The sequence below is a fragment of the Vespula vulgaris genome, chromosome 23 (genome assembly GCF_905475345.1).
Source record: "Vespula vulgaris chromosome 23, iyVesVulg1.1, whole genome shotgun sequence".
Lineage (NCBI taxonomy): Eukaryota > Metazoa > Arthropoda > Insecta > Hymenoptera > Vespidae > Vespula > Vespula vulgaris.
Window position 1 is genome coordinate 3,620,659 of NC_066608.1, and position 20,390 is coordinate 3,641,048.

The 20,390-nt window shown below is 33.1% G+C and overlaps 1 protein-coding gene across 2 annotated transcripts in view; it reads right to left on the minus strand.

Moving 5' to 3' along the window:
• Window positions 1-351: 351 nt before the first annotated feature.
• Window positions 352-20,390, minus strand: part of LOC127071822 (bestrophin homolog 15) — a 73,241-nt gene continuing 53,202 nt past the window's right edge. For both annotated transcript variants that reach the window (XM_051011543.1, XM_051011542.1), the window contains exons 5-10: window positions 10,318-10,556; window positions 6,930-7,061; window positions 5,753-5,860; window positions 5,420-5,680; window positions 5,026-5,284; window positions 352-4,073 (exon numbers count right to left, since the gene is read on the minus strand). In XM_051011543.1, the coding sequence (XP_050867500.1) occupies window positions 3,016-4,073; window positions 5,026-5,284; window positions 5,420-5,680; window positions 5,753-5,860; window positions 6,930-7,061; window positions 10,318-10,556 (2,057 nt within the window). In that variant the 3' untranslated portion in view covers window positions 352-3,015. The remainder of the gene's footprint in view (window positions 4,074-5,025; window positions 5,285-5,419; window positions 5,681-5,752; window positions 5,861-6,929; window positions 7,062-10,317; window positions 10,557-20,390) is intronic.

Below are 20,390 nucleotides of genomic sequence, written 5' to 3' on the forward strand. Positions count from 1 at the left end.
AAAAAGTCTTTAAAAAGAGCAATCAATTTTTAAAATCACGTAGAAACTTTTTGACTACTCTATAGTTTTTTTTATATGAAATGCAATTGTTTCGAAGAAAAGAAACGGAAATCCACTCCAAAATTTTGATAACGGAACGTATGATCTTGTAGTCAATCGCATATCCTATCTATTGGAACTACTATCAAGCTGAACGAGTTGTAAGATGTTATCGATTGTTGGTAAAACAGTTAAAATATCATTGTTATTATTATTACTCATTTTTTCTTTACATGATATAGGGAGTAATTTTTAATTAAAAAAAAAACAAAAAACAAAAAACAAAAAACAAAAATAAAAAGAAAACATGAATACTTTAAAAAAATTTATTTTATTCTTGATTACATATAATATAATAAGGAAAATATAATATGAAACATCTCTACTAACTCATTATATCGCACGAACATGATCGCGTACTAGCTGATATTTTCCGAAACAAACAACCGCACTTTCTTTCCTTCCTTGTTCTTTGAGACAATAATTAGGCATGTGCGATAATACAAAAAGGGTTTGTTTATACATATATATATGTGTGTATATATATATATGTGTGTGTATATATATATATATATAGACACACGCACACACACACACAAATATATATATATATATGTATAAATAAACCCTTTTTATATATACATATATATATGTACATATATATACACATATATATACATATATGTATATATATGTATATATACCTATATATAAAGAAATACTGCAAGATAAATATTTACAACGCGAAATATTCAATCTCGCCATCAGAGTCTTCGTACGTGTAAAACATTCGGCTTTGCGACGAATCGTTCGTGAAACACAGTAAAACATTGTCGCGTCGTTAAAAAAAAAACATTTATTTAATCGTCGATCGCATTGTTCGTTCGATATATGTAACGAAAATATCTTTTCTTCCTCTTCTGCTTTTACGGATTATCGAGCCAATCGACGAATTGGACGTAATATTTACAAAATTCTCAACGTTTGATCTTGCATGTATAAAAGCATGATCATGTAATTAATTTACCCCATTCGATTATCTTTAATTATCTAAATGTCTCACAAGTTGTACAGCAACAATAACAGCATCTACCATCGTTACTTGCAACAAATACACACACCCGAGCGCGCACGCACACACACACGCATATACAATAAAGTTTCTTACTTCGCTAATATCGAGAACATCGATCGACACGTAAAACGATATTAACTTAATCAGTTACCTATGTACACGTAAGTACGTTCGTCGTAGGACAAATTTATGCTCGTTTATCCGATTTCGTTATATTTCATTGTATCAGCGATCGAAGATTTTGTCCGTTTAGATTTTGACTCGCCGCTCTTTTCTAATACATTGTGAAACTAAAAGACAACTATTTAAGCTGTAAACAAGTGTGTTGTATATATATATTATGTTGGATCATTTGTCATCTTCTATATCTTATATTTCATTTTTGGAGTACTCGTAAAGATTTTGTAGATTTCGATCTTTCTATCTATCTATTAGTTGAAAAAACAAATTTGCCATTCAACAAACCATATACAGATTTCTAGAATGAATGAATCTAAAAAACATCGACAACTATGTAACAGCTTTATACAATATTTCGATATGGCAAAATCATTCGTGTATAATCATACGCGAAGAAGTGCATAGAAATTCATTGTTCTAGTATCACGTATACGAAACGTTCGAGCCGACCGTCATTGAATAAATATGGCAATTGTCTTCTTATCGTGAAAAAGACGTTTCTTCGGTTGGAAAAACGCATACCTATTTACAATGGCATACATAAAGTTTTGCATATGTTAATAGCCTGTAAACAGTAGAATATCGTTACATACTCTTAGATACAATCCCATCATAAATCGTATAATATAAATATGTATAAAACTTCATATCACACATGACGAAGTACGAAAATTTTATATATATATACACATACATATATATATGTATATATACTTATTTATTTATTTATTTATTTATTTATTTATTTATATACCATAGAAGATGATGACTTCTATACTGTAACGTACTGATATTCACACTTTTACGGTTCATTCCAATCGATGATTTAGCCTATAATTTAACTGATAAAAACTCATTAAAAATTAGAGTAAACACCCTTTCTTATCTATACTTCATTGTCTGCATTAATTATTTTAACAAAAAATTAAAATAATCCATTTCCAAACAACTACTGCGCGTTCGTTTTTTCGGTGATTTATACATCAGACGGCAAAGATAAGAATGCGTTCTATATTAACGCTACTGCAATATTGCACGTGTGATAAAAAAATATACACCATCGTACATTCCATCGAGTCCGAAGACGAAATTTATTTCGCTCTATTTTAAACACGATTATATTCATACGAGAGATTGCACTTTAGTAACGATTCAGCGATATACACATACACGCACGCACACACGTAACAACGTGTTTTTTCATTTTTATTTATATTATAAAAGTTCTCGTTCGATTTTAAACTATGCCGTTGAATGTTTCTAGAGTTTATATGCACAAATAGATAGTATTTACAGGATATCGACTTGATCTTCAAAGTCATTTTCAAAATCAAGGCGTCATCTGCGAGACCACGTGTGAATGAAAGTGAAATTTCTTAAAAAACCATATTTGATGACTAAGAAAAAAAAAAAGATTAAAAAGAAAACAAGAAAAAAAAGAGAAAAAAGTAATGATAATAAAAAAAGAATCCGTAAAAAGCAGTCTCGCGATCGACGCTTTTGTCCATGAAATAGTTTCGATGGTTTGACTCCTGCCACGTCATACTATGTACAAGAAAAAAAGCAAAAAAAAAGGCATCACAATAGTGGACGGATGGGAAAGAAGATCAAGATATAAAATATCTTGCATCTTCTCGTACGATCTCTAATTCGCGAAAGCGGGGTAGTCACGAGGACGCTAAAGAGGAAAGACGAAAGACCCTGATAACAAAAAATTTCGGTCAAACATAGACCTCGCCCCTTTTGCTAGGAGAACCTGTCGTCTGCGTTGGTACAATCGATGCCGTTGAAACCGCAGCGTTGTTACAAGAAGCGCTGCTTATCTTCCTCGAAGTCTCCTGATTACGCGGCTGATTGTTCCTCATGAGTTCATGACCAAAACTATTGGTCCTAGGTCGTAAATCATGATTTGGAGAAATTATAGCAAGTCTGTCTAAGTTAGGATTATCGTGTCTACTTGAAACGGAAGCTGCTCGGGTTTCTCTCGGTTGGAGACCGGGAGAATGAGGCAAGGACATGCTTCTATCTTCCTTTAACTGGATAACGGGTGGTCCAGGTAAAGAAGCTGATCTTCTGCCACGTGGTTCTATCGCGGTTTGCAGATGGCTCTCTTGTGTAGTTGGTAAAGCTACGACATATCCTAATTTCTCTGGGTTCATCAGAATCGGAGAACGATCGTTGTAACTATCGAAGGTAGGTGAACTTCCGTTGCTAATTACGGGACTAGTATTATCGCCGATTAATGGAGTACTTCTTTCTTCTTGACCAGTGATACTTTCGCTTCTACTACTGGAACTTCCGCTTCCTGAACCTTCCTCCTCGCTAGTGTTGACCTCTGTCAAGGTAGCCTGAATCGTGTTGTTGCTCTGTATGTTTGTAGGTCTGTACGAAGAAGCTGACGTAGTCGTGACCAGGCCTAACTGCGTCAGCTGGCTCATAGTTACTGGCGTTAGGGTAACAGGTGCTACCAAACCGGCGCTAGTCAATGTCGGTGACAATACCGCTTGTGCCAAAGCAGCTGCTCCCGATTTCGCGTTTGCTGGCGTTCCTTCGGTCTCCTGAATCGGCGAAAGGACCACCTGGACCACCGGTAAGTCAGTAGTATAATGACCGTTCGCCGGTATCACGCCAACAACGCCCGCACCGATGTTCGCCGTGTTGCTCGCCGACAACGCCAATCTCTGCTCACGATCAACCACCTCCTTTGTCACGTCCGGGGTCGGTATGCGTGGCCTATTCTTCAAGGATACTGGCACCGAGTTCAACTTCGTCATCGTACCTATGATTAGAAATGAGTTAGCTTTCTTCGTGTTCCGTATAGACCGAGGACACTTCCTCGAACAAAATTTCGATTAAACCGAGAATCTTAGGCATTTTCTAGGAAACGAGCAACATTCTATAAGGAAAGTTAATGACCACGAGTTTTATTTCGATGTTTATTGCTTTCGCGCGATGACCAAAGTAAAGAAACTTATAATCTTTCCGTGTTCCGTCTTGTCACGATTCAAGAGTAGAACGAACGAGGATGATTGTTTGATTATACCGGATCGCGCATTCTTATTTCTTCTTTATTTCTTTCTATTTTTTGCTTTTTTTTTTATCAAAGCAAGTGAGTGGAAAGAGAGGAGAAAGAAGCACAAGGCCTCGAGTTTTTTCTTTCGAAGCACGTGGCAAGTAATTGCGGAAATCGATGAGGTTATACAAGGTCGTATGGGTGTACGCATTGCGTAATTCGCGCGTTCACGGAACTAAGGAATCAAACATAAAGAAAATTCGCGAATTTTTGCTTTCCTCGATTATTTTCATGCTGCCTCTGCGATTAATCGTTCGATGTTTCTCTCGACGGTGTTGTTTAAAATGGTCTGGTTACAACAACATAATACTCGTTCCTCGCGTCGGAGCAATGCTAAGATATACACGAGACGAGTCTTAGAGCGATTACGCAAAGACGCGTTATTGTCCTTTGAGTGGTTTGAAAATTAACGCTGCGTTATGGTGAATGATTCGTAAAAACAAGAAGCTGCAATGTCATCAGCTAAGATGCTTCCAACTATGCTCGTTGCTGCGAAGTCAATGATAAAGTTCATCGACGTTATCTTTTTTCTTTTTTCTTTTGCACGTGTATATCCAATAAAGATTAATTAACGACACATTACATCACTCGACGATAAGATACGTAACAACGAAAATTTTGTCGTTACAGTGCGTCGTCTTTTACGTAAAATACACACCTTGCCTGCCCATTCGTTGACTACGGATACTTTTACGACCTACGAGACGGTCGTATAGTGACATTTTCAAATTCGGATTAGCTGTCGTTGGCAAGCCTCCTGTTTCAGGACTACTGTACACGCTGTTATGACGATTTCGTGCAAAGAAACCTCCTCCACTACTATACGTAGTCGATGAACTACGTACAGAACCCATTCGCGTGATTTGTCGTTGAAGCCAATTCTTTCTTCGCTCCACTAATGGTGTGTCTACGCTTTCCTACAAAATATATAATATTTATAATATAATATAAATATAAAATATGTAATCTTTAAGTTTAGTCTATAGGAAATAATGTACATTTAAAAAAAAATTTAGTTAATGAAAACATTTCGAATATTCAATTACACTCACATAATCTGCATACATGTCATCCTGATGGACCTTGCGATGCTGCACGTGACTATGGATTTGTGTTCCCATCATCACGTTAGCGTAGAGAGCATCGCTGCCCTTTACTTTATAATGTTCCGCTGAACCCTTTGGTTCTTCTCGTCGATATTGCTCGCTCGCTACTGTATATGGAAGATCTCGAGGAACCACTTCGTCCCAATATTGATCTTTTAATAGTTCAGGATGCTCTTCGTGCATCTCGTCGACGATCATGTAACCAGCCTAATCAAAGGATTTCTTTAGCTCGCATCGAATTAAATGAAATAAAATATATTCGAAATATTTTACACTTACTTTAATGTGTCTATCTATTAGCCAATTTAACTCGATGTCATCGTCGTCCTCGCCGAAAGGATTGATAAGAACTTCGGCTACTTTCAACCATCCAACATAAAAGCAGAACTAAAAACAAATCGCAAATTTATTTATTACACAAAAGAACATTCGCATATATTACACTGAGTGTCCCAAGTATTCGTATATTTAATATAATTTTTTTATAAACATAAACATACTGATAACTTCCCGAGCTTATAACTTTATGAATTACCAACGAATTTTAATTAGTTTGTCTTGTTATTAATTAATTTCTTTCTTATTAATTAATAACACAAATACAAAATTATATTTTATAACATATTCGAAATGATCACATTTACATTTAATACAAGCAACAAGATAAGTTTGAAAGTTTTTGACGATCTACGCACACTCTTTCACGATTATTTCACGTCAAGTCTTTTCCAAAGTATTTCTACTTTTTTCCCACTGTAATTTATTTTGAATAGATCTTTCGTAGGCGGATATTATGGAAATCGGCATTGGATCCTTCAGCATGATCGAACACCTGCACATGAAGCAAAATTATCGATTACGCTCTCCGAAGAATCGTTTCCAGAGATTTCCAGGCTAAAGATATTTCGCCTTCAAACTCCTCTGATTTAAATTCTATGAATTGTTCTGTGTGGTGCAAATTCTGGATGAACAAATTCCCCTATTCGAAATACATTATAGTGAAACAATTTAAAAAAGCTTTGGAATAATCATACAAGAGCATGCGAGCATCGTCAAAAATTTTAAAAAGTCTCTTAACGCTTCTATTAAACGTAAAAACGGTTATTTTTAAAGTCAAATAGTTTTCTATTTGTATGTTATTAACAAATAAAAGAAAAATAATTAAAATTCATTAATAATTCTTAAAGTTACAACTAGTTAATTTTTATTACCCAGTATATGCTCTATTCAATGTTTTTTGAATGCATTTGTGATAACGTTTATTTTGTTCACGGACATTAAAATTAAATTGTTCAAATTTGTTCCCATATCGTTAAAATAAACGATAATAGTTGTTAAACACAAATTTATATATTACGTATAGGAAATATATGTTTATAAATAATTATACCAGCATTACGGAATACTTTTTACACTCACTGTACACACTCTGATCTAATTATTATGTATTTTATACCTGCAGAGCCGTGAAAAAAGGAAAATACATGTCCGGTTCCTCGTATTTCCCACCACCCCCTTCAGTGCGTTCGATAAACTGTCTACCGAGTAGAGCCGAGAAGAAGTACGCGTAAAGCGACAGCGTAACTACCTGAAAGGCAAACACAGTCACGCATTAATAATCTCGAGACATCGTAAACGCAAACGACTGTACAAAGTTGTATGTTAAGCTACGAATTTTAATAGTCCTTCATTTATTTCTATGCTCGCTTTTGTATACTTATTCGTGGAATCTTTCAACAAATCACTTGCACCTTATTAACGTAAACAGATATTATCATTTGTGGATTACGAATACTTTGGACTTGCAATCAAACTATCTATCTACATTATGATGATTAAAAAGAAAAAAAAAGGGAAAAAAAGAAAAGATAAGGACAAGAAAAAAAAGAAAATATATTAATGCAATAATTTTGTTGACAACTGGAATGTATAAAAAAGGAATCGACCCGATATGAATGAATATCAAGGACAACACGCACGCCTTTCGCGACGAAGGCCATCGGGAAACGGTAGTTTATGCAAAAGCAACATATGCTTTCTACGTACATGAGAGACAAAGAGCGAAAAAAAAGGAAAGAAACGAGCCATTCGTTCGCTACCAATCAAAGTTCTTCGCGGTACACAACAACGGATTCAACCGATTCCTCTCGAATGCGCCGTGAAATGGTCCCCGCAGGCGTGACGTATCGCCGCAAAATTACTGGCCAACTCTCCCGTCGACCTTGACCATGCAACGTGCATCACCTTCATGCACATACTGTGGCAACTGTGCTTACCATCGCTTTTTACACTTTGTCATTTGCACAGCCTCAAAATCGATTTGTAAAATAAATCAACGACATGCAAATTCGTTCGTTTACTTTTATTTTCATCTCTCACATTTTCATTATTTTTCTTGATTATAGATAACGAACCGTACTAAATAATCGGCGCATTTCTTCTTCAATAAATCTATATAAATTAATTATATATTTATATATTTTCTCGATATTGATATCGGCCTTCGCCTCACAAGAAGACACGTAGAATCGTTGGAAAAACGAAAGAATCAAAGACACTTGTTGTGCAAATAGCGTACGGTGAATGGTGAACATGGAAAACAGGCATTAAACTGTTCTGTAAACGTATCATTAGACGGCACGCTGTTGCGGAGCCAAAGCTGTTACCGCGTAACCTTCTTGCAATTTCACCGGGAACGGTGAAAATATACCTATCTCGTCCAAAATGTAACTAAAACGAAACAATCGTAGATAATGATTCCAAAATTTATTGCATTTTCGAACATCGTCGAAAATATTCGATATAACGACGAAAAATATTAATTTAAATCGCAAACAAAATCAAAGTCCTGTAATAAGAAATAAATAAGTAAGAAAAACACGTAGTAGGAATAAGGAAAAAATATGCATATAAGGATATACAGAAGTAGAAACGCCAGTTTAAAAAGTAGATAATTGTAGATGGAATACTCTCAAACGTTGTTTTACAACGAGTTCGAGCTATGCTTGTATAAGTATTAACGACCACCGATGGTCGATTATACAGCGACGTAAATCACGAAATAAATGATTACATCGAAATGCGTCGTCTTGCTTATCTCACGGCAAAGCTTTATCGAGAAGTAAGAACGTTCGTACATCGATACGTAAAACCTTTTCTATCAGCAACAAACAAATGATCGGTTGCTTCGTATCGACCAAACATTAAACACTTGTTATTATCCTGCCACTATTGTATCGCTACTGTATAGTTAGAATCTTTGATTCAAACATGATATATGCGGTCGACATTATAAATGACATATATTATCGAGAATTTTGACGAACGAAAAGAAAAAAAGAAAGAAAAAAGGAAAATATTCTGAAGATTCACAGAAATGATTGTTCTCTGATGTAATAAAAAAATTTATCACACACAATTCTACTTGTATACCTCAAAAATTTGATATCCTGACACGACTCACGTAGCGTCGAAATTACGTAGCAACCTGTCTCTTTAATAGTGCGAAAATAATGACACTTGTGCTCGACAATTAGGAACGTTAGGTGATGAGCAATTATGTTTGCACAATTCGCGTACATCATCTAATTGCGAGTACGAAAGCGGTTTGTCTCTCCAGGAAGGGAATTCATCGTTTAAAGGGTCAGAAATACTCGCGGGATGCAAATACGAGTCTTTTAAAAAGGATAACGAACTTGAGTCAAGTTCGTAAAACGTTCGTTTCGAGATATGCGAGTTCTGAATAAACAAAACGTGCTCGTTTAATTCTGTATAGAGTTAATGAACGGTGAATGATTACAGAATAATTAGAAAGATGCATTTATTTTATTTACGCTACTCGCCGATCTGTTATGTCCGCGGTAAAACGCAAAACACAGGCGATTCGTTCGATGCAACAACGAAGAAGAATTATGTAATATAAATCGTCTGTTGACGACGTTGAAGCTATGGCTGTCGATAATAACGAATGTCAGAACTCGATGAAGATGTTCGCATCGAACATTCGACATCTGTCAATGACGGGAAACAACGACGTAATAAGTACGACAATGCCGCTACTTACACGAATTGTTAATAGTATAGAGAACAAGTACTGTCGCTTTATCTCAGAAAACATACATAAAATAAAAAGATACCAAGATTTTACTATTTTTTATCATTTTAAAGCATCTTAAATAAATCGGATTCATTGATTATATAAGCCGGTAAATCGATAATTACATTTTTGTTCAATAGTCAACGATTAACGATTTAAATCCGAGATTTATTCTCGTATAGAGTTTTTAACATATTCGCTTCCGAGAGACAAGATATTTCTTACTTTCATATTTAATTACAGCTATGCGTAACGCGATACGCCGTGTACATTTGTACCTCTAATCGTTCAAGAATATACAATATTTCTGAGTATTTTCAACGTGTTTTTCTATTACAGGAATTAATGCCGTCAAAATTTCATTATCGTCGAAAAGAAAGACGATAATTTTGTTCTTTCGTGTCATTTAGACACTTTGTAATTTTATTTAGAAACTGATTTTGCTTCCTGCGAACTGTATTATACTATATTTCTTAAAATCAAACAAAAATATATATGTATATAAAGTCTGCAGATCAACTTTTAGATATTTCTACGGCCTACGATCAGTTTTCAAATTCAGACGAAACTGAAATTAATGAGAAAATTGTTGATTTGATTTTTTACATTTACAGTGAAAATTACGGATATATAAAAAGAAACAAACAACGAAATCTGAAAAAGAAAGAATTTACGGAAGAAATCAATTTCTCGCAACATACGTGCCAGGAAGTTGGATCGTAGCTGGATTCAATTCGAGGCTACTCACCTGAGTGTAAACGAGAGGAACGCAAACAGTGTCGTAACCGATCAGTGCGCCAAGCCTCTTCCGGATGTCGCTGAGTTCGACAAGAAGGGTTTGCACTACTTGGTCACTGGTGATCAAAGCTTCTTTCCTTGCCCTATTGATGATGTTAGTTGCCCAGACGAGCGGCATCCAATACTTCGACATAGCCGCTTTTTTATTCATCATTTCAAAGATTTTTTTCTCCGACTCCATCATTAGACCTGAAAAGAAAAATATTTATTTTTTTAAGCACGTATTTAAAGACGACCCAAAGGAGCGTTTTATTTATTCTTTCATATCGCTTTCGAAGAAGTCACACGCATATATTCACTAAACCAATAATTTTATGTAGTCAAACACATAGCCCTTTGAACCGACTTTCGATCAAAGATGTTTCACTTTGTCGGAATATTTGTTTTTTTAACGCAAACGACGTAATTAAAATAGTGTTAATGACTAACACTATTTTAAATATTTCTACATCAACTTTATCACTTTAATTGCATATGCTACTTTTTATGAATTTTTAAAATTTTTCATAATATCACCAATTTCAAAGCGAATGTTGAATCAAACCGAAATAACTTGTAGATACATGTTATAAGTAATCACGTTTTATATATTCGTTTCAAGAAAATTTGTTCAGCCGTTTCAAGGGTAGAATGAATACATTCATACATACCAATATATACACACACGAATTCATTTACAATTATTATAGATTTGAATATAAAACGTAAAGATACGAAAAAGTTTCATAATAAATATCTCTTTTAAAGATAATAATCATTTGTTATGCCTTTCTTTGTATCGAGAACACAAGAAACAACTCCCTGTAACCTTTCGAATACGACGCAGCGCGATTGCGCTTTTCACATTTCATGTCGAAAAGTGCCAGAGCATCGGTCCGCATTGCGTAATCGACGATATGCTCGTTACTATCGACATATGTTGAAAACACGCGCTATCGCGCCATTTTAACGTTTTTCGACATGAAACAAACGTTATCGCGTCGTTTGTCACTTTTCGACAAAATTTTTTCGAAAATGCCTCATACTCAAACACTTAAAAAATTATTATTGAATTATTATAGATGAAAAATTGACGTTTTTTGAAAAGTTTTTTCAGAACGGAAATAAAACAAATTAAAAAAGCAATATTTACACATTGTTACTATATGTTTGATTCGTATAAAAAATTTTTTTCCACCCAATTTGGTTACACACAGGCTCTGTAATCTGCAGACTATTGCTCCATGAACAGAATCCTAATTTTCTGTAGAAACACAAAATTAGTCAAATTCCAGTATTGCCTTATGAAACGATAGTGTAGTTAAGGGGAATCTGTTGAAATTTTGGAATTTGTAAAAAACAAAAGAATTGACCATTTTTAAAAAAATGTTAATTTTTCGTCTAAAATGTAGATTTTTAAACTTATTTGAAAAATATTTTTAATTAAAATTAACAAGAATAAAATAAACCGATGGACTTTAAATACAACGCTATTTTAGAAGACGATACTGGAATTTTTATAATTTTGTGTTTCTACGGGAAATTAGGATGCTGCGCATGGAGTTTGGATTATCGTAAAAAAATTGATGCGAGTGCAGATTACAAAGCCTATATGTAACTACATGTAAATGAAACAAAAATTATATATATAAATATAAAAGTTCAAATAACAACGTAGAATTATTAATTTTTCAATTTATCTAACTCCCTTTCCAGAAAAAAGAATTCCGTTAAAAATATGTTAATCTTTCGGCATCGAAAAATCCCTTAATAAATGCACGTAATCCCTTAATAAACGCGAAAGGCCTAATGAAATATGTCGAAAATGATTTATCGATTGTTTCGTTAATTAATAAAGAATCCGCGTTGTTCGCAAAATCGAGCACAACGTGGAATGTTATCGATATCTAACAGCGACTTTCGCGCACGGTAATTTTAGCTTATGTTAGTACTTACAGATACAGAGACACGCACACCACGTTCTTGGACTTCCACACGCGCGATGCATACGATATACGTGAAAGAGTGAAATATATACGTATAGTATATGTGTCGGCCTAGAAACAATCGGAGCTCGAAAGACGTAAGTACGACTTTTCTGCGTTCGTGAGCAGTCTTAAGAAGCACAAAGACATCCATGACGCAGGAGGATTTTATTATTTCAACACTTGGAGTATCAGCGTCGTAAATTTCGTCATGGTGCTGATTGAACTGGTTCCATTAATATTTCCGTATTATTTTCGTCGTCAACAAATGCAAATTTATTGTAAGATCGTGAGTAATAAATCAAACACGTCCTTCGGGAATACGAGAATGGAGGTTCCACTCCACTTGTCTCATATTGCTACTTTCACCATAATCATAATTATCATTATTTTCTTATTATATATTTTTATTGTTGTTATTATTATAATTATCATTATCAGTGTAACTTCTCACGCATTGCGGTTTTGTGACAATGTGACGGATTTCGAGCAAATTACATATCATTTTATAATCGTTGTATTGTTTTCCTGATTATTGCTACTATTCTTAGTATAGAACAATTTTTTGATGTCTGTATCACTTACATTTTTTTATCGTGTTAATCGTAATGTTCTAAGATGATCCATGAAATTTTTCGTTGTTATACCTTTCATTGTATGAGTAATATTACTTGCAGTGTTTCTTTTGTCTTGATTATTACTGATTTTTTCCTGTTTTTGTTGTTTTCCTATCTCATTTGTGTCGTTTAATACGACAATATCTGTCAAATAGGATTTTTTGTCTTTTTTATTAATTAATGCGATGTCTGGTATAATATTTACGATCGTTCCGTCGGTGTAAATTGTCCTGTTATTCTATAATTTTTATTTTTTGCTCTCAAGTCGATATATTTTCAGGATTGTATTTGTAATATGGTGTGCCATTTTCCCAAGTTAATATTTTATTGCCAATATTTAATATATGATTTTTGCTGCAGTGTTGGGTCTATCAATATAGTTGTTGTTATTATTATTATTATTATTATTATTATTATTATTATTATTATTATTATTGTTGTTGTTGTTGTTGTTGTTGTTTTTGTCATTGCTGTAATTCGAACATACTTATCGAAAATCTACTTTTCAACATTTAGGATTTTTCCCTCGCCACAGTTCCCTTCCTTCGTACTTTTGCTATACGCCTTTTTCCAGTAATCCTAAACGCATCCCAATTATCGAACTTACAAAACATAAAATACAATAAATCAGCACATACAAAAACACAAGGAGCCACATTAAATTCTATTTTATTAAGAAAATTATGAAATTGATAAATAATTAAATTATTAAGCAATTACTTTTACTATTACTATTTAATTATTTAGTAAATAATTAAATCAATAATTAATTATATTATTAAATTGTAAATTTTAATTTATTTTAATTTAAATTGTAAATTTTATTAAGAAAATTATTAAAGAAATTATTAAGAAAATTTCAAGAAAAACTGTTATCTTTAAAGTGTTCAGTTAGGCATTTGTAAAAAGAAATACTTTATCATCCAATGATAATACATTCAATAATTCATCGTGACTCCGTAAATTTTGTTGTATTTTATAAAGACCGAGATCGACTCACAGTGTTTCACATATTTGGGCATTCGTATGTGTCATACAAAGTGTTTTGTTTAATTATTTTTTATAATTAATTATATAGTACGTAGTATATAAAAGTATAGAAGAAATTACATTTACTTATTATATTAAGTTTGAATCGGATTTAGGACATGTGTCTTATAATCCTACATAATGCAATTCCTCTAGTATTAAATAAATTTTTGTCTTTATAAATTTCTTTGTTCGTTACAACAACAATTCAAAGATCCATGGATATTTAAGAAACAATAAAAATTTGGTAGATATCGATACGAAAAAATTGAGTTTTTGTTAAAATATCAGTAAATTCAGTCCATTGTGCAGCGATTGTAGTTGCATCTAGTAAAGACCTGAGGATTGAACGTATTAATAACAAATAACGATTTCGATTATTTTTCTCATTTTGGTCAAATCTGAACAAATAAATTTGACGTTAATGTAAAGTTCAATGTGTCCAGAATTATTATACGAAAAATAATGAAAAATATTTTGTTGATTATGTGAAGATACTTCTTGATACTTTTCTTAAAAGTCCCTTCGAAGTTTATGAAAATTCTATATAAAAAATTAAGAAAATTTATTATTACTCCATTAAAATTATTCTTCAATTTTAAAAAAGTACTACATTATTAAACTAGATTTATAAAAATCAAACTAAAGCAATAATGAAAAAGCAGTGTTTGAAAAAATGGACTAATTTCTGCATAAAAAATTGACGCTTCAATTTTAACAATAAATTGAAGTAATATTTAGCAAACTACGTTTCGTTACTAATATTTCACGATTTAAAATTTAATATATCTTACACACGGAGTCTATGATTTCTGTCCATTGAGCGAAACACTGTGAGTCGTCGTGGAATTTACAAAGCAAGGTAGATTGGATTCTATCGGGAGACACATTAACGACCGTCCTCGGGCCAGCAAAAACGATCTTAAAAGTCATGTCGAGTACGGTAGAGCATCGTAGGTACGGTCGATCGATATCGGATAGGCTAACGGGAACTCGGTAATTTCTCTCGAGGGCATCTTTTTATTGTTAGATCAGAACGGCCGCGTTCTATGTCGGCTTACATAGCCATAACGAAGTCTGGATCGTTCCTCTTTGATACTCTTTCCTCCTGGTATATAAATAAAAAAGTTAGAAGAAACGAGAACTCTTCCTCGGGGCCTGTTATCAAATAACTCGAGGCATAGTTGTGCCATAGACGAGTTCGCTATTCCTTTGAAAAACGATCTGTTATAGGAGAAGAAAAAAAAGTTGAGACGCGTTGATATCGACGCTGACGCCACAGATCTTACTCCTTTCTCGTCAGAGAGGAGACAAGTAGTAACAGGTACAGGTAATGACCTTAATGTAAAAACTGACTCAACGCCGAAGAAACATCCTTGGAAATTCTATGTTCGTTCGATCAAACGATCTTCCACATAGTTCGAGTCGTTACGTGATACCAATTACGATAGAATTTTCATTATCCGAATTTTATATCATCAGAATGTTCTATTATCCCAAGATCCAACAGTATTTTCTTACAAAACTAGTAAGTTCGTAAGGTGCGTAACGTAATATTTTTCTCTATTATAACAGTGTTCATTGTAGAACAGATCATATGTATATGCGAAGGATTTCTATATTTTATTTGATTAGGATTAATCATTCCGTATCTCTGGATCGACTAAATTATTAATAAAATACTATATATACTCAATAATTTTTGACAAAACACTTTATGACAAGTTTCTCTAATATTATCATTAATATATTACTGTTTATTAATAAAGCATTACTTATTCTTACGTCAACGTACGCATCAGTGACTTAATCGGCAAATAACCATTATTTATTGATTTGACATTTTGTTATTTGGTAATTCCAGCATAGTTTTTTTTTTGATATATTTTTTATACCATAAATAATATACTATAGCCCGTTATGAGTATACATATCTGATAAATTTGCTTAATATACGCTATCAACAAGCTAAAAGAGATTAATTGTATGTGAGAATGTTATTTGTATGTTTAAAACATTAAATAATGACTTCAATTATTTACTATTGATAAGTAGTTTTTTAATCTTTACTTACGTACTTTTAATCTTTACCACAGAAGAAGTTGATACAAACAGTACGTCTTACGTAATTTTTCATAAAATTTCTTATTCTTATTGTTCTTTTTTCCTTTTTTTTTTTAAGAATTTCTACATTTTATGCAATAATCGATATAACTCCCTTTATTTCTTTTCTACTCCTTATACTACATTTTGTAAGAATCAAAATAAATTATATCGTACATATGTTTCAGCAATACTTTGAGAACTATCAATACCAATTTTATTTTCTCCTACATTTTACTCTATCATTATTTTAATTTCAATATCATATATTTGTATATTTCTTTATACTTTTTACTCTATCAGTTTTATTTTCTTCTACTTCTTACGCTATTATTATCTTTGAATGACTATCATCATTCAAGCACACTCTATACATATGCAAATATTTTATATTGTATATATGCGTAATGGCTACCGTCGTGAAACAAATAAATGAATATATATGTAAATAGATAAAAATAGTCTATGAAATCGACATTAAAATATTTCAGAAAATATCCAAGAAGCAAATGAATTCAACGGAAACGATTATGAAGACGTTTCCTCCGAGTTTCTAGAAAAATGTTGATTCATATTCTTTCAGATTTTGACAAAAGGAAATACAAATTCACAGAAAGATACATATAATAAATACTTGAAATAATTTAGATAATTATGCGGTCAGAAATAAATATCGTAAAATGACATATAAATTTGAATATAAATTATTCAAGTGTTTTGTTTGGTTCTCTTTAAAATTTATAAAATTCAATAGCAAACAGATAAATTATTGTTCTATTATCCGAAAATATATTCGAACACATAAATTTATCCGTTAGATCGTACATTTGACGGTCTAACGTATACCGATTAGATTGAATATTTTAATAATAAGTCGTTCAAATTTGAATAATAAATATTTAATAATAAAATTAAAATTTGTTAGTAGCAAATATTTCAATGTATAAACTTGACAAATATTATCCTTATTGAATTTATGAGTATAATTTTTAACATTATATCCATCCAATCAACGTAGAAAATACGTGCAACAGATAATTTACATTTACATTACACTTTGAAAGAATGACAAAAGTTTGCAATCATTCCGATCGAAGTAAGCTTCGTTCTCCGTTCGAGGCCGGCGACTTTCAAACGAAAAATCTTTTATTCCTGCTACCGCTCGATTCCGATTACTTCTTGTCTCACGGATTTATACTCTTACTTATTTAAACGAAAAGCGAATTTTAATCGGAACAATCGTTTCCATCCGTTTATATTCGATGGAGCTTTTATTCTCTCTTTTCTTTCTTTATCTTTTTGTTATCTTCTTTTTTTTTAATGAACCAAAGAACGTTTAGAGACGTGGTAGTAGTGATTATCGATAAAAGAATGAAAGAGAAGAGCCATCCCAGGAATCGCTCGCGTCCATCGTACGGGCCAATTACGAGGGAACGATCAGCCAGCGACTGGGATCGACGAAGAAATAAAATTGAAAACGGACGCTTGGCGCCAGCCGTGAAGATATCCAAGTCCCGGAAGTCGTCGAGAGATGTGAGACGCCTCGAAAGAAAGTCCAATGTGAAGAAAATTCTCGAAAGAGGCGTTCCTACGAATGAATTAAACAGGAGGAAACGAATAAAATGAACGTCGACAGATCGTAAACATAAATTCGTTTGTATCGATTATAATAATAACGATAATAATATCTCGAATAGGTATGATACCTATTTTAAAGTTTTGAAGAATTTCACGAAAGTAAATTACCATCGGGGACGAATTTATGTTTATTTTCGCGCCATTTTATGAGGCTACTGGTAACTTAACGAGATATTCCTGATAGGGTTGTTAATTTATGAGACGCCGTGAAAATTCATTTGGAGACGGTGCAATGTATAAAACGACGATGTGCTCTGCGACAAGCTGACGATACATTGACACTGGACTCCCAGTCAAGAGAGATATCGGTTACTTAATCCCACTAACACACGCTAAAGCAAGTAAATCGACGCTAATTGAGAAAGCGTCCGAGCACGTGCGCCCGTCTTACTCGACACTGTGCATAGCGATGGGATTGAACGATTCGAGACTCTCGACAAAACTCTACTCGATAGCTTATAATTCTGACCGCGTCCAACGTATCCTTGAAGAATTCGCGGAAACGAGAAATGTAACGTCGTAAAGCGTGGGGAGAGAAAAAAGAAAAAAAAGAAGGATGGACGGTGAAGGGTTCAAAGAATTTTTTAACGAATTGCCGAAGGAGACGAGGCTTTCCGGAATCGATTATCTCGACTGTTACGTTCTATTTCGCGATTCTAATCTCTATTTTTAATGTCGTCATATATTAATTCCATATAAAACTATGTTATACTGTAAACGATTTACTATTACCATTTTCACTGTAATTCTCATTATAATTATTATTAATAATGTAATTACTGTTATTATTAGTAATTATGTTGTTATTAATTTATATAATATTAAATATAATATTAATTATTAATAAAGTAATAACATTATTATTGTCATTCTTACTATAAATATTAACGTTATCATTGCAAATATTACAATCTCTACTATTATTATTATATCAAAATGTTATATCAAAATATCAACATTGTCAATACAGATATCGTAACCGCTTCTATTTCTGTAAAGTTATATCAAAATATTATATCGTAAAACGAGTTCCTTGCGGAAACATCGAACAACCCCAACCACCAAAAAGAAATAAATACGTGCTTAAGGTTTTTTCTTAAGTCCCTCGAACTTGCCAAGAAAACGAGACACTTCTCTTCTGTCCTGTTTTTCTCTCGTAGAAATTTGTCTTTTCCTTTCTCTCTTTCTCTTTCCTTCTTTTTAAGATTAAAATACTAATTCTACTTGTCCATTTAATCATACGAAGACACGTATACTCTTCGAAGACGAACTTAAGCTCGTGTCCTCATAAAACCAAATCCGACACGCAACATGACTTAGCTTAAGAAGAAAAAAGAAAAAAAAACGAAAAAGAAGGAAAGAGAAGAAGACGAAAGAAACAAGAAGAGAAAGCGAGTCGCGTTGAAGCGAGTCGCTCGCAGAAAAAGAAAAAAGAAAAAGAAGAGAAAAAGAAAGGAGACGTTCGTTTGCCGAGGGTGGTTAGCTCTCCACGAGATTGGTTAGCTCTGTCGTCTTGTGTCAGAACGAAAAGTCAAAGGGAGGATAGAAGAGACGAGGGGTTACGATGCTTGTATACTGATGCGACGTCGAGCCGTAGGATGAGCGATGCTCTTTGGGGTCAAGAAACGCGAAGGTCCTTGCACGGCTGGCAAGGTCGGAACGAAAGTAAAAAAAGAGATAAACGGAGCTCTCCTCCTCGTTTCTACGCACTCTACGTCCAACTTGGAAAGCATCCTTCGAAGAAAACCTGTCCTTCCGGATAGTCCGTAAGGGTCCTTAAGGGTCCTGCACAACGCAATCTCGCCCACCCCACTGGATATTACTAACCGGTGATTACGAAAATGATTTCCGTAAATCATTTGAAATATTAAAAGAACAAAAAGTTTTCAAATTACGTAAAAGAATTATTAATTATTTTTCAAGAATAATTACTTTTGCTACTTTTGTCATTACAGAAAAATAGTTTTTATACAATTCAAAAACAAATTTCAAAATATTTCAAAAAGAGAAATATACGACTTGGAACGTTTAAATCATTTCATTTAAATAACTATGACCTTAATCATTTAAATAACCTATGATCTTTCAATAGAATACTTTCAGGACCGGATATATGAATTTGTGTCTTCTTACAACTAATTTCCGTTCTTCCAGGAAAAGTACAGGAAATCGTATAACAGGAAGTATACATTCTACTTTACATGAATTACAGATTATACATATATGAATTATATATGCATTTGGAAATACATGTTTAGAAAAGAAGTAGAGATTCACCATAAAAAGTGTAAATTTTTTATCATTTCAAAATTTTTCTTTATTGCAGAAGCCATAAACAAACAAATGAATTTCTAAAGATCATTAAAATAATAAACAACTAAATTATCCGTATATTTTGTTAATTCCTTCAAAACATACTTGACTTTAACCTACACGATACAAGCGTTAACTTTAGTCGACAGCTACCGAATACATAACGTACGACTGGTATCACAACAACATGGAGAGAGTGGTCAAGTTATAATAGATGGGACACTAGTATACCGTGTTATACAAGCCATTTTTGTTACCCTACTGTACGAACACAAATTACAATCTTTCGACCATGTTATACGAACCTGCGTTACAATGGAACGTGCTATATTTCTAAATATTCTTTTTTTACAGAACAC